This window comes from Scyliorhinus torazame, chromosome 28 (assembly GCF_047496885.1).
Source record: "Scyliorhinus torazame isolate Kashiwa2021f chromosome 28, sScyTor2.1, whole genome shotgun sequence".
NCBI classification, from domain to species: Eukaryota; Metazoa; Chordata; class Chondrichthyes; order Carcharhiniformes; family Scyliorhinidae; genus Scyliorhinus; species Scyliorhinus torazame.
The window spans coordinates 41,102,070-41,119,337 of record NC_092734.1 but is presented as its reverse complement, the minus strand read 5'-3'; the positions used below and the strand labels follow the sequence as shown (position 1 = coordinate 41,119,337).

The 17,268-nt window shown below is 50.5% G+C and overlaps 1 protein-coding gene across 3 annotated transcripts in view; it reads left to right on the top strand.

The window, feature by feature from the left end:
- The window catches only part of tbrg1 (transforming growth factor beta regulator 1), a 181,901-nt gene that overhangs the window by 122,119 nt on the left and 42,514 nt on the right, over positions 1 to 17,268 (top strand). For all 3 annotated transcript variants that reach the window (XM_072491874.1, XM_072491872.1, XM_072491873.1), the window contains 2 exons: positions 2,001 to 2,140; positions 15,378 to 15,524. In XM_072491874.1, the coding sequence (XP_072347975.1) occupies positions 2,001 to 2,140; positions 15,378 to 15,524 (287 nt within the window). The remainder of the gene's footprint in view (positions 1 to 2,000; positions 2,141 to 15,377; positions 15,525 to 17,268) is intronic.

Genomic DNA, 17,268 nt, shown 5'->3' with positions numbered 1-17,268 from the left:
GGCGAGGGCACGGTTGAGGTAATCCCAATAACTTCAGGCGGTACGGCAATTGAACCCGCGCTGTTGGCCTTGCTTTGTATCAGAAGCTAGCTGTCCAGCCCACTGAGCTAAACCCCTCCCCCCTTATCATTCCTGTGAATGTGGCCGTACCTCTCTGAGGTTGCGATATCCTTCCAGAGAATGTGGTGCCCAGAACTGACTGCAGGATCCCACGAGGGACCGGACCAGAGTCCTGTACGGCTCTAATCTAACATCCACCTCTTTACCTGCAGATGAAGGTCAGTGTTCCATTAGCTGTTTTAAGTTTTTGTTTTGTACCTGTCCACCAGTTTGAAGTGATTTTTGCAGACTGACATCGAAACCTCCCTGCTCCTCCACAGTTCCTAGTTTTTCACCATTTGGAAGGTGATCTATTTTAGGTTCCCAGGGGATGATCTCTTATTTTCCCACATTGAATTCCGTTGGTCTTAGTTTTGCCCGCTCACTAAATCCATCAGTTTATTTTGTAACTTTCTGCTCCACTCTACACTATTTACTCTGCCTCCTAACTTAGAGTCATCAGCAAGCAGCTCTCTTTTCCTTTATCTAAGTTATCGCTAAATACAGTGAGCAGCAGAGGCCCCTGGCCACATCCGAGCAATTGGAGCACGTGCTCATTATAGAACATAGAACATAGAAAATACAGCACAGAACAGGCCCTTCGGCCCACGATGTTGTGCCGAACCTTTGTCCTAGATTAATCCCTTCTCTCGACCTGCCTCCTCACAATTACCTCCCAACGTCAGAAGGTTGCTTCCGTTCCCATGGACTCTCACTTTGCTAACAGTCCCCCATGTGGAACCTTATCGAATGTTTTCTGGAAGTCCATATCAAGAATATGCATTGACATTTCCTTATCCACCACGCTCGTGGCCTCAAATCGAGGTTTGTTAGACGTGACTTGCCCGTAATCAATCCATGCTGGTTTCCCTAATCAGCTCACCCACCCCCGTGGGCCAACTATTGGCGAATGATCCACCCTGGCAAAGTGCCACTGCCCGACAAAAAAAAGGTGCCCCTTCCCATGGCACAAAGTAGCTGTGGAGCAAATGCCAATTGGAATGGACCGTCTCCAGAAGGAGAACTGGGTAATCGGGCCCTTTCGTGGAAGTTGAGCACATCTCCTGCTCCCTCAACATCAATATCACTTCAAGCCAGCCGAGGGGCTTCCAGGACCTGATGGTCTGAGTCTGAGCTAGAAGGAGAGGCTGGATAGACTGGGGCTTTTTTCCCTGGAGCGGAGGAGGCTTAGGGGTGATCTTATAGAGGTCTATAAAATAATGAGGGGCATAGATAAGGTCGATAGTCAACATCTTTTCCCAAAGGTAGAGGAGTCTAGAACTAGAGGGCAGAGGTTTAAGGTGAGAGGGGAGAGATTCAGAAGAGACCAGAGGGGCAATTTCTTCACACACAGGGTGGTGGTGAGCGTCTGGAACGAGCTGCCAGAGGTAGTAGTAGAGGTGGGTACAACTTTGTCCTTTAAAAAGCAGTTAGACAGTTACATGGGCAGGGTGGGTATAGAGGGATATGGGCCAAATGTGGGCAAGTGGGACTAGCTTAGTGATAGAAACTGGGCGGCATGGACCAGCTGGGCCGAAGGGCCTGTTTCCGTGCTGTAAACATCTCGGACTATGAGCCTTTCTTCAATGGAACTGGCCTCTTTCCAGCATCGTACTCACAACTGCCCAACCGCACAGCATCCTTCCCCATCCACTGACAAACTTTTGAGTAGAATTAAACCCATGGCTCATAGCCATTTTGACCGGCTTATGGCCAATAACCCCAAGGGGCCTCACTGCAGAAGCTGTCTCTGGGCAGTGTTCCCTGGACAGAGATCTGGACAGGGAGCAGCTTTTCTGTGTTAGCTTCAAATCCCGCTCTGAATATCAAAGGGGATGGTTTCACATTTTGTGCTTTATGTCTGTAGTTTGGTTGAAATGCTAACGTGCAATTAATTCTAGGTCTGAAAAAGGTATCAAAGAAGAAGCGAAATCGAGACAGGAGCTCCCGGAAACTGGTTCAACCCATTCCCCTGGACTCCTGTGGGAGGCCCATCTTTCCGATTGTCCTCGGAGGACTGACCGTTTACAGTTTAGGAGAGGTTTGCATTATTATTCGCTTTGATTCTAAGGGAAACATCTCCATTGTTGGATTGCCCTCGGTTTTGTGGTAGCAACTTTAAACACTCGACAATCAGCTGCCCATCTTATTCTGGGAGGTCACATTGCTGGTTTGTGCGCAATGTAGGTAACCCCATGCTGTCCCTTAGCTGGAAATGTTTGGGACAAGGTAGAGACGGCAGTATTCGGTATCTAACCTCGTGCTGGTGGGGCAGCGGTGACACGATGGTACAGTCAGTGGAGTAGAGAGAAGCAGGGGACCTGGGTTTGAATCCCACCACAGCAGGTAGCACAATCTGAATCCAATAACATCCAGCATTAAAAGTCTAATGACCATGGAACCATTAACGCTAGTTCACCAAGGAAATCTGCCATCCTCACCCGGTCTGGCCTACATGTGACTCCAGACCCTCAGCAATACGGTTGACTCTTAACGACCCTCCGAATCGGCTGAGTGAACTGGTCAGTTCAAGGGCATTTTGGGATGGGTATGAAATGTTGGGCCTTGCCAGAGACACATGCTTCCCATGAACGGATTAAAAAACCTGTCCTGGAATCATGCAGAGTGAACTTTACACCAAACATTTACTCTGTATCTAACCCCGTGCTGTACCTGTCCTGGGAGTGTTTGATGGGGACAGAGTAGAGGGAGCTTTACTCTGTATCTAACCCCGTGCTGTACCTGTCCTGGGAGTGTTTGATGGGGGCAGTGTAGAGGGAGCTTTACTCTGTATCTAACCCCATGCTGTACCTGTCTGGGAGTGTTTGATGGGGACAGTGTAGAGGGAGCTTTACTCTGTATCTAACCCCGTGCTGTACCTGTCCAGGGAGTGTTTGATGGGGACAGTGTAGAGGGAGCTTTACTCTGTATCTAACCCCGTGCTGTACCTGCCCTGGGAGTGTTTGATGGGGACAGTGTAGAGGGAGCTTTACTCTGTATCTAACCCCGTGCTGTATCTGTCCTGGGAGTGTTTGATGGGGACAGTGTAGAGGGAGCTTAACTCTGTATCTAACCCCGTGCTGTACTTGTCCTGGGAGTGTTTGATGGGGACAGTGTAGAGGGAGCTTTACTCTGTATCTAACCCCGTGCTGTATCTGTCCTGGGAGTGTTTGATGGGGACAGTGTAGAGGGAGCTTTACTCTGTATCTAACCCCGTGCTGTACTTGTCCTGGGAGTGTTTGATGGGGGCAGTGTAGAGGGAGCTTTACTCTGTATCTAACACCGTGCTGTACCTGTCCTGGGAGTGTTTGATGGGGACAGTGTAGAGGGAGCTTTACTCTGTATCTAACCCCGAACTGTACCTGTCCCGGGAGTGTTTGATGGGGACAGTGTAGAGGGAGCTTTACTCTGTATCTAACCCCGTGCTGTACCTGTCCTGGGAGTGTTTGATGGGGACAGTGTAGAGGGAGCTTTACTCTGTATCTAACCCCGTGCTGTCCCTGTCCTGGGTGTGTTTGATGGGGACAGTGTAGAGGGAGCTTTACTCTGTATCTAACCCCGTGCTGTACCTGTCCTGGGAGTGTTTGATGGGGACAGTCTTGAGGGAGCTTTACTCTGTATCTAACCCCGTGCTGTATCTGTCCTGGGAGTGTTTGATGGGGACAGTGTAGAGGGAGCTTTACTCTGTATCTAACCCTGTGCTGTACCTGTCCTGGGAGTGTTTGATGGGGACAGTGTAGAGGGAGCTTTACTCTGTATCTAACCCCGTGCTGTACCTGTCCTGGGAATGTTTGATGGGGACAGGGTATAGGGAGCTTTACTCTGTATCTAACCCCGTGCTGTACCTGTCCTGGGAGTGTTTGATGGGGACAGTGTCGAGGGAGCTTTACTCTGTATCTGACCCTCTGCTGTGACTGTCCTGGGAGTGTTTGATGGGGATAGTGTAAAGGGAGCTTTACTCTGTATCTAACCCCGTGCTGTATCTGTCCTGGGAGTGTTTGATGGGGACAGTGTCGAGGGAGCTTTACTCTGTATCTAACCCCGTGCTGTACCTGTCCTGGGAGTGTTTGATGGGGACAGTGTCGAGGGAGCTTTACTCTGTATCTGACCCTCTGCTGTACCTGTCCTGGGAGTGTTTGATGGGGATAGTGTAGAGGGAGCTTTACTCTGTATCTAACCCCGTGCTGTACCAGTCCTGGGAGTGTTTGATGGGGACAGTGTCGAGGGAGCTTTACTCTGTATCTGACCCTCTGCTGTACCTGTCCTGCGAGTGTTTGATGGGGACAGTGAAGAGGGAGTTTTACTCTGTATCTAACCCCGTACTGTACCTGTCCTGCGAGTGTTTGATGGGGACAGTGTAGAGGGAGCTTTACTCTGTATCTAACCCCGTGCTGTACCTGTCCAGGGAGTGTTTGATGGGGACAGTGTAGAGGGAGCTTTACTCTGTATCTAACCCCGGCTGTACCTGTCCTGGGAGTGTTTGATGGGGACAGTGTAGAGGGAGCTTTACTCTGTATCTAACCCCGTGCTGTACCTGTCCTGGGAGTGTTTGATGGGGACAGTGTAGAGGGAGCTTTACTCTGTATCTAACCCCGTGCTGTATCTGTCCTGGGAGTGTTTGATGGGGACAGTGTAGAGGGAGCTTAACTCTGTATCTAACCCCGTGCTGTACTTGTCCTGGGAGTGTTTGATGGGGACAGTGTAGAGGGAGCTTTACTCTGTATCTAACCCCGTGCTGTATCTGTCCTGGGAGTGTTTGATGGGGACAGTGTAGAGGGAGCTTTACTCTGTATCTAACCCCGTGCTGTACTTGTCCTGGGAGTGTTTGATGGGGGCAGTGTAGAGGGAGCTTTACTCTGTATCTAACACCGTGCTGTACCTGTCCTGGGAGTGTTTGATGGGGACAGTGTAGAGGGAGCTTTACTCTGTATCTAACCCCGAACTGTACCTGTCCCGGGAGTGTTTGATGGGGACAGTGTAGAGGGAGCTTTACTCTGTATCTAACCCCGTGCTGTACCTGTCCTGGGAGTGTTTGATGGGGACAGTGTAGAGGGAGCTTTACTCTGTATCTAACCCCGTGCTGTCCCTGTCCTGGGTGTGTTTGATGGGGACAGTGTAGAGGGAGCTTTACTCTGTATCTAACCCCGTGCTGTACCTGTCCTGGGAGTGTTTGATGGGGACAGTCTTGAGGGAGCTTTACTCTGTATTTAACCCCGTGCTGTACCTGTCCTGGGAGTGTTTGATGGGGACAGTCTCGAGGGAGCTTTACTCTGTATCTAACCCCGTGCTGTACCTGCCCTGGGAGTGTTTGATGGGGACAGTGTAGAGGGAGCTTTACTCTGTATCTAACCCCGTGCTGTATCTGTCCTGGGAGTGTTTGATGGGGACAGTGTAGAGGGAGCTTTACTCTGTATCTAACCCTGTGCTGTACCTGTCCTGGGAGTGTTTGATGGGGACAGTGTAGAGGGAGCTTTACTCTGTATCTAACCCCGTGCTGTACCTGTCCTGGGAATGTTTGATGGGGACAGGGTATAGGGAGCTTTACTCTGTATCTAACCCCGTGCTGTACCTGTCCTGGGAGTGTTTGATGGGGACAGTGTCGAGGGAGCTTTACTCTGTATCTGACCCTCTGCTGTGACTGTCCTGGGAGTGTTTGATGGGGATAGTGTAAAGGGAGCTTTACTCTGTATCTAACCCCGTGCTGTATCTGTCCTGGGAGTGTTTGATGGGGACAGTGTCGAGGGAGCTTTACTCTGTATCTAACCCCGTGCTGTACCTGTCCTGGGAGTGTTTGATGGGGACAGTGTCGAGGGAGCTTTACTCTGTATCTGACCCTCTGCTGTACCTGTCCTGGGAGTGTTTGATGGGGATAGTGTAGAGGGAGCTTTACTCTGTATCTAACCCCGTGCTGTACCAGTCCTGGGAGTGTTTGATGGGGACAGTGTCGAGGGAGCTTTACTCTGTATCTGACCCTCTGCTGTACCTGTCCTGCGAGTGTTTGATGGGGACAGTGAAGAGGGAGTTTTACTCTGTATCTAACCCCGTACTGTACCTGTCCTGCGAGTGTTTGATGGGGACAGTGTAGAGGGAGCTTTACTCTGTATCTAACCCCGTGCTGTACCTGTCCAGGGAGTGTTTGATGGGGACAGTGTAGAGGGAGCTTTACTCTGTATCTAACCCCGGCTGTACCTGTCCTGGGAGTGTTTGATGGGGACAGTGTAGAGGGAGCTTTACTCTGTATCTAACCCCGTGCTGTACCTGTCCTGGGAGTGTTTGATGGGGACAGTGTAGAGGGAGCTTTACTCTGTATCTAACCCCGTGCTGTACCTGTCCTGGGAGTGTTTAATGGGGACAGTGTAGAGGGAGCTTTACTCTGTATCTAATCCCGTGCTGTACCTGTCCTGGGAGTGTTTAATGGGGACAGTGTAGAGGGAGCTTTACTCTGTATCTAACCCCGTGCTGCACCTGTCCTGGGAGTGTTTGATGGGGACAGTGTAGAGGGAGCTTTACTCTTTATCTAACCCCGTGCAGTACCTGTCCAGGGAGTGTTTGATGGGGACAGTGTAGAGGGAGCTTTACTCTGTATCTAACCCCGTGCAGTACCTGTCCAGGGATAGTTTGATGGGGACAGTGTAGAGGGAGCTTTACTCTGTATCTAACCCCGTGCAGTACCTGTCCAGGGAGTGTTTGATGGGGACAGTGTAGAGGGAGCTTTACTCTGTATCTAACCCCGTGCAGTACCTGTCCAGGGAGTGTTTGATGGGGACAGTGTAGAGGGAGCTTTACTCTGTATCTAACCCCGTGCAGTACCTGTCCTGGGAGTGTTTGATGGGGACAGTGTAGAGGGAGCTTTACTCTGTATCTAACCCCGTGCTGTACCTGTCCTGGGAGTGTTTGATGGGGACAGTGTAGAGGGAGCTTTACTCTGTATCTAACCCCGTGCAGTACCTGTCCTGGGAGTTTTTGATGGGGACAGTGTAGAGGGAGCTTTACTCTGTATCTAACCCCGTGCAGTACCTGTCCTGGGAGTTTTTGATGGGGACAGTGTAGAGGGAGCTTTACTCTGTATCTAACCCCGTGCAGTACCTGTCCTGGGAGTGTTTGATGGGGACAATGTAGAGGGAGCTTTACTCTGTATCTAACCCCGTGCTGTACCTGTCCTGGGAGTGTTTGATGGGGACAGTGTAGAGGGAGATTTACTCTGTATCTAACCACGTGCTGTACCTGTCCTGGGAGTGTTTGATGGGGACAGTGTAGAGGGAGCTTTACTCTGTATCTAACCCCGTGCTGTACCTGTCCTGGGAGTGTTTGATGGGGACAGTGTAGAGGGAGATATACTCTGTATCTAACCACGTGCTGTACCTGTCCTGGGAGTGTTTGATGGGGACAGTGTAGAGGGAGTTTTACTCTGTATCTAACCCCGTGCAGTACCTATCCTGGGAGTTTTTGATGGGGACAGTGTAGAGGGAGCTTTACTCTGTATCTAACCCCGTGCTGTACCTGTCTGGGAGTGTTTGATGGGGACAGTGTAGAGGGAGCTTTACTCTGTATCTAACCCCGTGCTGTACCTGTCCTGGGAGTGTTTGATGGGGACAGTGTTGAGGGAGCTTTACTCTGTATCTAACCCCGTGCTGTACTTGTCCTGGGAGTGTTTGATGGGGACAGTGTAGAGGGAGCTTTACTCTGTATCTAACCCCGTGCTGTACCTGTCCTGGGAGTGTTTGATGGGGGCAGTGTAGAGGGAGATTTACTCTGTATCTAACCACGTGCTGTACCTGTCCTGGGAGTGTTTGATGGGGACAGTGTAGAGGGAGCTTTACTCTGTATCTAACCCCGTGCTGTACCTGACCTGGGAGTGTTTGATGGGGACAGTGTAGAGGGAGATTTACTCTGTATCTAACCACGTGCTGTACCTGTCCTGGGAGTGTTTGATGGGGACAGTGTAGAGGGAGTTTTACTCTGTATCTAACCCCGTGCAGTACCTGTCCTGGGAGTTTTTGATGGGGACAGTGTAGAGGGAGCTTTACTCTGTATCTAACCCCGTGCTGTACCTGTCTGGGAGTGTTTGATGGGGACAGTGTAGAGGGAGCTTTACTCTGTATCTAACCCTGTGCTGTACCTGTCCTGGGAGTGTTTGATGGGGACAGTGTAGAGGGAGCTTTACTCTGTATCTAACCCCGTGCTGTCCCTGTCCTGGGTGTGTTTGATGGGGACAGTGTAGAGGGAGCTTTACTCTGTATCTAACCCCGTGCTGTACCTGTCCTGGGAGTGTTTGATGGGGACAGTCTTGAGGGAGCTTTACTCTGTATTTAACCCCGTGCTGTACCTGTCCTGGGAGTGTTTGATGGGGACAGTCTCGAGGGAGCTTTACTCTGTATCTAACCCCGTGCTGTACCTGCCCTGGGAGTGTTTGATGGGGACAGTGTAGAGGGAGCTTTACTCTGTATCTAACCCCGTGCTGTATCTGTCCTGGGAGTGTTTGATGGGGACAGTGTAGAGGGAGCTTTACTCTGTATCTAACCCTGTGCTGTACCTGTCCTGGGAGTGTTTGATGGGGACAGTGTAGAGGGAGCTTTACTCTGTATCTAACCCCGTGCTGTACCTGTCCTGGGAATGTTTGATGGGGACAGGGTATAGGGAGCTTTACTCTGTATCTAACCCCGTGCTGTACCTGTCCTGGGAGTGTTTGATGGGGACAGTGTCGAGGGAGCTTTACTCTGTATCTGACCCTCTGCTGTGACTGTCCTGGGAGTGTTTGATGGGGACAGTGTCGAGGGAGCTTTACTCTGTATCTGACCCTCTGCTGTACCTGTCCTGGGAGTGTTTGATGGGGACAGTGTCGAGGGAGCTTTACTCTGTATCTGACCCTCTGCTGTACCTGTCCTGGGAGTGTTTGATGGGGATAGTGTAGAGGGAGCTTTACTCTGTATCTAACCCCGTGCTGTACCAGTCCTGGGAGTGTTTGATGGGGACAGTGTCGAGGGAGCTTTACTCTGTATCTGACCCTCTGCTGTACCTGTCCTGCGAGTGTTTGATGGGGACAGTGAAGAGGGAGTTTTACTCTGTATCTAACCCCGTACTGTACCTGTCCTGCGAGTGTTTGATGGGGACAGTGTAGAGGGAGCTTTACTCTGTATCTAACCCCGTGCTGTACCTGTCCAGGGAGTGTTGGATGGGGACAGTGTAGAGGGAGCTTTACTCTGTATCTAACCCCGGCTGTACCTGTCCTGGGAGTGTTTGATGGGGACAGTGTAGAGGGAGCTTTACTCTGTATCTAACCCCGTGCTGTACCTGTCCTGGGAGTGTTTGATGGGGACAGTGTAGAGGGAGCTTTACTCTGTATCTAACCCCGTGCTGTACCTGTCCTGGGAGTGTTTAATGGGGACAGTGTAGAGGGAGCTTTACTCTGTATCTAATCCCGTGCTGTACCTGTCCTGGGAGTGTTTAATGGGGACAGTGTAGAGGGAGCTTTACTCTGTATCTAACCCCGTGCTGCACCTGTCCTGGGAGTGTTTGATGGGGACAGTGTAGAGGGAGCTTTACTCTTTATCTAACCCCGTGCAGTACCTGTCCAGGGAGTGTTTGATGGGGACAGTGTAGAGGGAGCTTTACTCTGTATCTAACCCCGTGCAGTACCTGTCCAGGGATAGTTTGATGGGGACAGTGTAGAGGGAGCTTTACTCTGTATCTAACCCCGTGCAGTACCTGTCCAGGGAGTGTTTGATGGGGACAGTGTAGAGGGAGCTTTACTCTGTATCTAACCCCGTGCAGTACCTGTCCAGGGAGTGTTTGATGGGGACAGTGTAGAGGGAGCTTTACTCTGTATCTAACCCCGTGCAGTACCTGTCCTGGGAGTGTTTGATGGGGACAGTGTAGAGGGAGCTTTACTCTGTATCTAACCCCGTGCTGTACCTGTCCTGGGAGTGTTTGATGGGGACAGTGTAGAGGGAGCTTTACTCTGTATCTAACCCCGTGCAGTACCTGTCCTGGGAGTTTTTGATGGGGACAGTGTAGAGGGAGCTTTACTCTGTATCTAACCCCGTGCAGTACCTGTCCTGGGAGTTTTTGATGGGGACAGTGTAGAGGGAGCTTTACTCTGTATCTAACCCCGTGCAGTACCTGTCCTGGGAGTGTTTGATGGGGACAGTGTAGAGGGAGCTTTACTCTGTATCTAACCCCGTGCTGTACCTGTCCTGGGAGTGTTTGATGGGGACAGTGTAGAGGGAGATTTACTCTGTATCTAACCACGTGCTGTACCTGTCCTGGGAGTGTTTGATGGGGACAGTGTAGAGGGAGCTTTACTCTGTATCTAACCCCGTGCTGTACCTGTCCTGGGAGTGTTTGATGGGGACAGTGTAGAGGGAGATATACTCTGTATCTAACCACGTGCTGTACCTGTCCTGGGAGTGTTTGATGGGGACAGTGTAGAGGGAGTTTTACTCTGTATCTAACCCCGTGCAGTACCTGTCCTGGGAGTTTTTGATGGGGACAGTGTAGAGGGAGCTTTACTCTGTATCTTACCCCGTGCTGTACCTGTCTGGGAGTGTTTGATGGGGACAGTGTAGAGGGAGCTTTACTCTGTATCTAACCCCGTGCTGTCCCTGTCCTGGGAGTGTTTGATGGGGACAGTGTTGAGGGAGCTTTACTCTGTATCTAACCCCGTGCTGTACCTGTCCTGGGAGTGTTTGATGGGGACAGTGTAGAGGGAGCTTTACTCTGTATCTAACCCCGTGCTGTACCTGTCCTGGGAGTGTTTGATGGGGGCAGTGTAGAGGGAGATTTACTCTGTATCTAACCACGTGCTGTACCTGTCCTGGGAGTGTTTGATGGGGACAGTGTAGAGGGAGCTTTACTCTGTATCTAACCACGTGCTGTACCTGTCCTGGGAGTGTTTGATGGGGACAGTGTAGAGGGAGTTTTACTCTGTATCTAACCCCGTGCAGTACCTATCCTGGGAGTTTTTGATGGGGACAGTGTAGAGGGAGCTTTACTCTGTATCTAACCCCGTGCTGTACCTGTCTGGGAGTGTTTGATGGGGACAGTGTAGAGGGAGCTTTACTCTGTATCTAACCCCGTGCTGTACCTGTCCTGGGAGTGTTTGATGGGGACAGTGTTGAGGGAGCTTTACTCTGTATCTAACCCCGTGCTGTACCTGTCCTGGGAGTGTTTGATGGGGACAGTGTAGAGGGAGCTTTACTCTGTATCTAACCCCGTGCTGTACCTGTCCTGGGAGTGTTTGATGGGGGCAGTGTAGAGGGAGATTTACTCTGTATCTAACCACGTGCTGTACCTGTCCTGGGAGTGTTTGATGGGGACAGTGTAGAGGGAGCTTTACTCTGTATCTAACCCCGTGCTGTACCTGACCTGGGAGTGTTTGATGGGGACAGTGTAGAGGGAGATTTACTCTGTATCTAACCACGTGCTGTACCTGTCCTGGGAGTGTTTGATGGGGACAGTGTAGAGGGAGTTTTACTCTGTATCTAACCCCGTGCAGTACCTGTCCTGGGAGTTTTTGATGGGGACAGTGTAGAGGGAGCTTTACTCTGTATCTAACCCCGTGCTGTACCTGTCTGGGAGTGTTTGATGGGGACAGTGTAGAGGGAGCTTTACTCTGTATCTAACCCTGTGCTGTACCTGTCCTGGGAGTGTTTGATGGGGACAGTGTAGAGGGAGCTTTACTCTGTATCTAACCCCGTGCTGTCCCTGTCCTGGGTGTGTTTGATGGGGACAGTGTAGAGGGAGCTTTACTCTGTATCTAACCCCGTGCTGTACCTGTCCTGGGAGTGTTTGATGGGGACAGTCTTGAGGGAGCTTTACTCTGTATTTAACCCCGTGCTGTACCTGTCCTGGGAGTGTTTGATGGGGACAGTCTCGAGGGAGCTTTACTCTGTATCTAACCCCGTGCTGTACCTGCCCTGGGAGTGTTTGATGGGGACAGTGTAGAGGGAGCTTTACTCTGTATCTAACCCCGTGCTGTATCTGTCCTGGGAGTGTTTGATGGGGACAGTGTAGAGGGAGCTTTACTCTGTATCTAACCCTGTGCTTTACCTGTCCTGGGAGTGTTTGATGGGGACAGTGTAGAGGGAGCTTTACTCTGTATCTAACCCCGTGCTGTACCTGTCCTGGGAATGTTTGATGGGGACAGGGTATAGGGAGCTTTACTCTGTATCTAACCCCGTGCTGTACCTGTCCTGGGAGTGTTTGATGGGGACAGTGTCGAGGGAGCTTTACTCTGTATCTGACCCTCTGCTGTGACTGTCCTGGGAGTGTTTGATGGGGATAGTGTAAAGGGAGCTTTACTCTGTATCTAACCCCGTGCTGTATCTGTCCTGGGAGTGTTTGATGGGGACAGTGTCGAGGGAGCTTTACTCTGTATCTAACCCCGTGCTGTACCTGTCCTGGGAGTGTTTGATGGGGACAGTGTCGAGGGAGCTTTACTCTGTATCTGACCCTCTGCTGTACCTGTCCTGGGAGTGTTTGATGGGGATAGTGTAGAGGGAGCTTTACTCTGTATCTAACCCCGTGCTGTACCAGTCCTGGGAGTGTTTGATGGGGACAGTGTCGAGGGAGCTTTACTCTGTATCTGACCCTCTGCTGTACCTGTCCTGCGAGTGTTTGATGGGGACAGTGAAGAGGGAGTTTTACTCTGTATCTAACCCCGTACTGTACCTGTCCTGCGAGTGTTTGATGGGGACAGTGTAGAGGGAGCTTTACTCTGTATCTAACCCCGTGCTGTACCTGTCCAGGGAGTGTTTGATGGGGACAGTGTAGAGGGAGCTTTACTCTGTATCTAACCCCGGCTGTACCTGTCCTGGGAGTGTTTGATGGGGACAGTGTAGAGGGAGCTTTACTCTGTATCTAACCCCGTGCTGTACCTGTCCTGGGAGTGTTTGATGGGGACAGTGTAGAGGGAGCTTTACTCTGTATCTAACCCCGTGCTGTACCTGTCCTGGGAGTGTTTAATGGGGACAGTGTAGAGGGAGCTTTACTCTGTATCTAATCCCGTGCTGTACCTGTCCTGGGAGTGTTTAATGGGGACAGTGTAGAGGGAGCTTTACTCTGTATCTAACCCCGTGCTGCACCTGTCCTGGGAGTGTTTGATGGGGACAGTGTAGAGGGAGCTTTACTCTTTATCTAACCCCGTGCAGTACCTGTCCAGGGAGTGTTTGATGGGGACAGTGTAGAGGGAGCTTTACTCTGTATCTAACCCCGTGCAGTACCTGTCCAGGGATAGTTTGATGGGGACAGTGTAGAGGGAGCTTTACTCTGTATCTAACCCCGTGCAGTACCTGTCCAGGGAGTGTTTGATGGGGACAGTGTAGAGGGAGCTTTACTCTGTATCTAACCCCGTGCAGTACCTGTCCAGGGAGTGTTTGATGGGGACAGTGTAGAGGGAGCTTTACTCTGTATCTAACCCCGTGCAGTACCTGTCCTGGGAGTGTTTGATGGGGACAGTGTAGAGGGAGCTTTACTCTGTATCTAACCCCGTGCTGTACCTGTCCTGGGAGTGTTTGATGGGGACAGTGTAGAGGGAGCTTTACTCTGTATCTAACCCCGTGCAGTACCTGTCCTGGGAGTTTTTGATGGGGACAGTGTAGAGGGAGCTTTACTCTGTATCTAACCCCGTGCAGTACCTGTCCTGGGAGTTTTTGATGGGGACAGTGTAGAGGGAGCTTTACTCTGTATCTAACCCCGTGCAGTACCTGACCTGGGAGTGTTTGATGGGGACAGTGTAGAGGGAGCTTTACTCTGTATCTAACCCCGTGCTGTACCTGTCCTGGGAGTGTTTGATGGGGACAGTGTAGAGGGAGCTTTACTCTGTATCTAACCCCGTGCTGTACCTGTCCTGGGAGTGTTTGATGGGGACAGTGTAGAGGGAGATATACTCTGTATCTAACCACGTGCTGTACCTGTCCTGGGAGTGTTTGATGGGGACAGTGTAGAGGGAGTTTTACTCTGTATCTAACCCCGTGCAGTACCTATCCTGGGAGTTTTTGATGGGGACAGTGTAGAGGGAGCTTTACTCTGTATCTAACCCCGTGCTGTACCTGTCTGGGAGTGTTTGATGGGGACAGTGTAGAGGGAGCTTTACTCTGTATCTAACCCCGTGCTGTACCTGTCCTGGGAGTGTTTGATGGGGACAGTGTTGAGGGAGCTTTACTCTGTATCTAACCCCGTGCTGTACCTGTCCTGGGAGTGTTTGATGGGGGCAGTGTAGAGGGAGATTTACTCTGTATCTAACCACGTGCTGTACCTGTCCTGGGAGTGTTTGATGGGGACAGTGTAGAGGGAGCTTTACTCTGTATCTAACCCCGTGCTGTACCTGACCTGGGAGTGTTTGATGGGGACAGTGTAGAGGGAGATTTACTCTGTATCTAACCACGTGCTGTACCTGTCCTGGGAGTGTTTGATGGGGACAGTGTAGAGGGAGTTTTACTCTGTATCTAACCCCGTGCAGTACCTGTCCTGGGAGTTTTTGATGGGGACAGTGTAGAGGGAGCTTTACTCTGTATCTAACCCCGTGCTGTACCTGTCTGGGAGTGTTTGATGGGGACAGTGTAGAGGGAGCTTTACTCTGTATCTAACCCTGTGCTGTACCTGTCCTGGGAGTGTTTGATGGGGACAGTGTTGAGGGAGCTTTACTCTGTATCTAACCCCGTGCTGTACCTGTCCTGGGAGTGTTTGATGGGGACAGTGTCGAGGGAGCTTTACAGCACCCCAACCGCGCGGCACCCCGACAATAATGCATTTTGTGCCCAAGCCTCTGGCGAGTGATTTGAACCCACCTCTGATTGGGAGGCAAATGTGTTACCCACTGAACCACAGCTCATTCCCACCTCCCCGCATCCCCCCCCCTCCCACCTCCCCGCATCCACCCTTCCCACCTCCCCGCATCCCCCCTCCTCCCAACCCTCAGAACCTGATGATAGCTTTCTCGCTCGCCCTTGGGACTAACGGTACCTGTGGAACTGGAAGTTAGTGTGTGCACAGGGATTGCCGGGGAGGAGATCGACCCGCGCTGGGGAATCGAGCATCGGATGTTGAATCCAGTTTGAAGTAGTTCACACACTTCACAGCTGAAGAAATGCGCAATGCGGCAATAGTGACTGCTCGGGTGATGGAATAGGAACAGCGGTCATCTTCTACTGGCTAACTCCGTAGCACAGGTCATTAACGGTCAGCTGGCCAATCAGAGAGCCCGTTCCTGTGCTGTGCACTTGTCTCTCTCAAGCTGCAATTTGGAATCTTACATTGAGCTTCATTCTTTTGGCTATTAGATAATTGCGGATCGCTTGGGTTTCAGTGATGAGAGTGCGATCTATCCAGTGGGGTTTTGCAGCACCCGGGTTTATGCCAGTATGAAGAATCCCAACCACAAGTGCCTGTACACCTGTCAGATCAAAGATGGTGGAACTGGACCACAGGTATTTCAAAACACACAATTCTTCAAAAGTAACTTCGGTTTGCAATAACCTAGTCACCATGTTAGAGCAATATTTTTGAATCTGAATTTTATTGCAGGTTATGGTGTAATAGTGCGGATATTCTGTGTCAATACGACACCCTGTGTTAGTGTGAGTGCCCTGTAATGTGAATACCCAATTGTGGATGCCCTGTGATGGATCCAGATGTCCTGTAATGGCACAATTGCGCAGTAATGCAGTTGATGTCTGCAATGCTGTCCTGTAATGATGGTGTGAGTGCAGTGTAATGGTGATGTGTGTGTCCAGTGATGATGGTGCAGGTGTCCTGTAATGGTGGCGCGGGTGTCCTGTAATGATGGCGCGGGTGTCCTGTAATGGTGGTGCGGGTGTCCTGTAATGGTGGTGCGGGTGTCCTGTAATGGTGGTGCGGGTGTCCTGTAATGGTGGTGCGGGTGTCCTGTAATGGTGGTGCGGGTGTCCTGTAATGGTGGTGCGGGTGTCCTGTAATGGTGGTGCGGGTGTCCTGTAATGGTGGTGCGGGTGTCCTGTAATGGTGGTGCGGGTGTCCTGTAATGGTGGTGCACCTGTTAGACTCCTACTTTTGTTTGGATACCGGACAAGAACCCCAAGCAATTTTAAATTTGTAAAACTGAGAGGAAACGATACTTCATCCACCTAACCCTGACCAATAGGTATTTTTTTATGTTAAAAAACCTTTAATTTAAACACAGAATTAACCACATTAACACCACACAAATAGCATTACTGTTAACAGTTAAACTGATCTTAAATAAAAGGAAAACCTTGAGCTTACTATCTATACCTGCCACTAATTCCAATTAAGCAACCCAATACAGTTCAAATGCCACTTATAAATAAAGTTGACAAAACAGGTGTCTTGCTGACAGAACATAGAACATACAGTGCAGAAGCATGCCATTCGGCCCATCTAGTCTGCACCGATCCACTTAAGCCCTCACTCCCACCCTATCCCCGTAACTCAATACTCCCGCCAAACCTTTTTGGACACTAGGGACAATTTAGCATGGCCAATCCACCTAACCTGCACATCTTTGGACTGTGGGAGGAAACCGGAGCACCCGGAGGAAACCCACGCAGACACGGGGAGAACGTGCAGACTCCGCACAGACAGTGACCCAGTGGGGAATTGAACCTGAAACCCTGGCACTGTGAAGCCACTTGTGCTACCGTGCTGCTCCTCAGGTGACCTGAGGAAGGAGCAGAGCTCTGAAGGCTAGTGATTTGAAACAAACCTGTTGGACTTTAACCTGGTGTTGTGAGACTTCTTACTGAGCTCACCCCAGTCCAACGCTGGCATATATGTATTTTAAACCAGGCTTTTTAATAACATTACTGCACAAATATGAAATATAATGTATATCAATATCATCACCCTTTAAAAACCCCAGCAATATGAAAAGCTGGCTTCATTTTCCAACATCTTCAACTTTAAACACTATTCATTACTAAACACTATCGCACTGTATGATGCATGTCTCGTAATATTTATGCATGCAAATTTCTCCATCTTCTTGTACCATTACAGCACCACTTCCCACATTGCTCACATCAATGGCCACCTTAAATTGCTTGTCATAATTTGGTGTCGCCTAAGCTTGTGCAGGGGTCAACAGTTTTCAGATTGTTAAATGCCTCCTGACATACTGACGTCCAATGAAATTTCCTGAGCTTATTTATAAGTTCAGTCAGTGGGGCAACCACA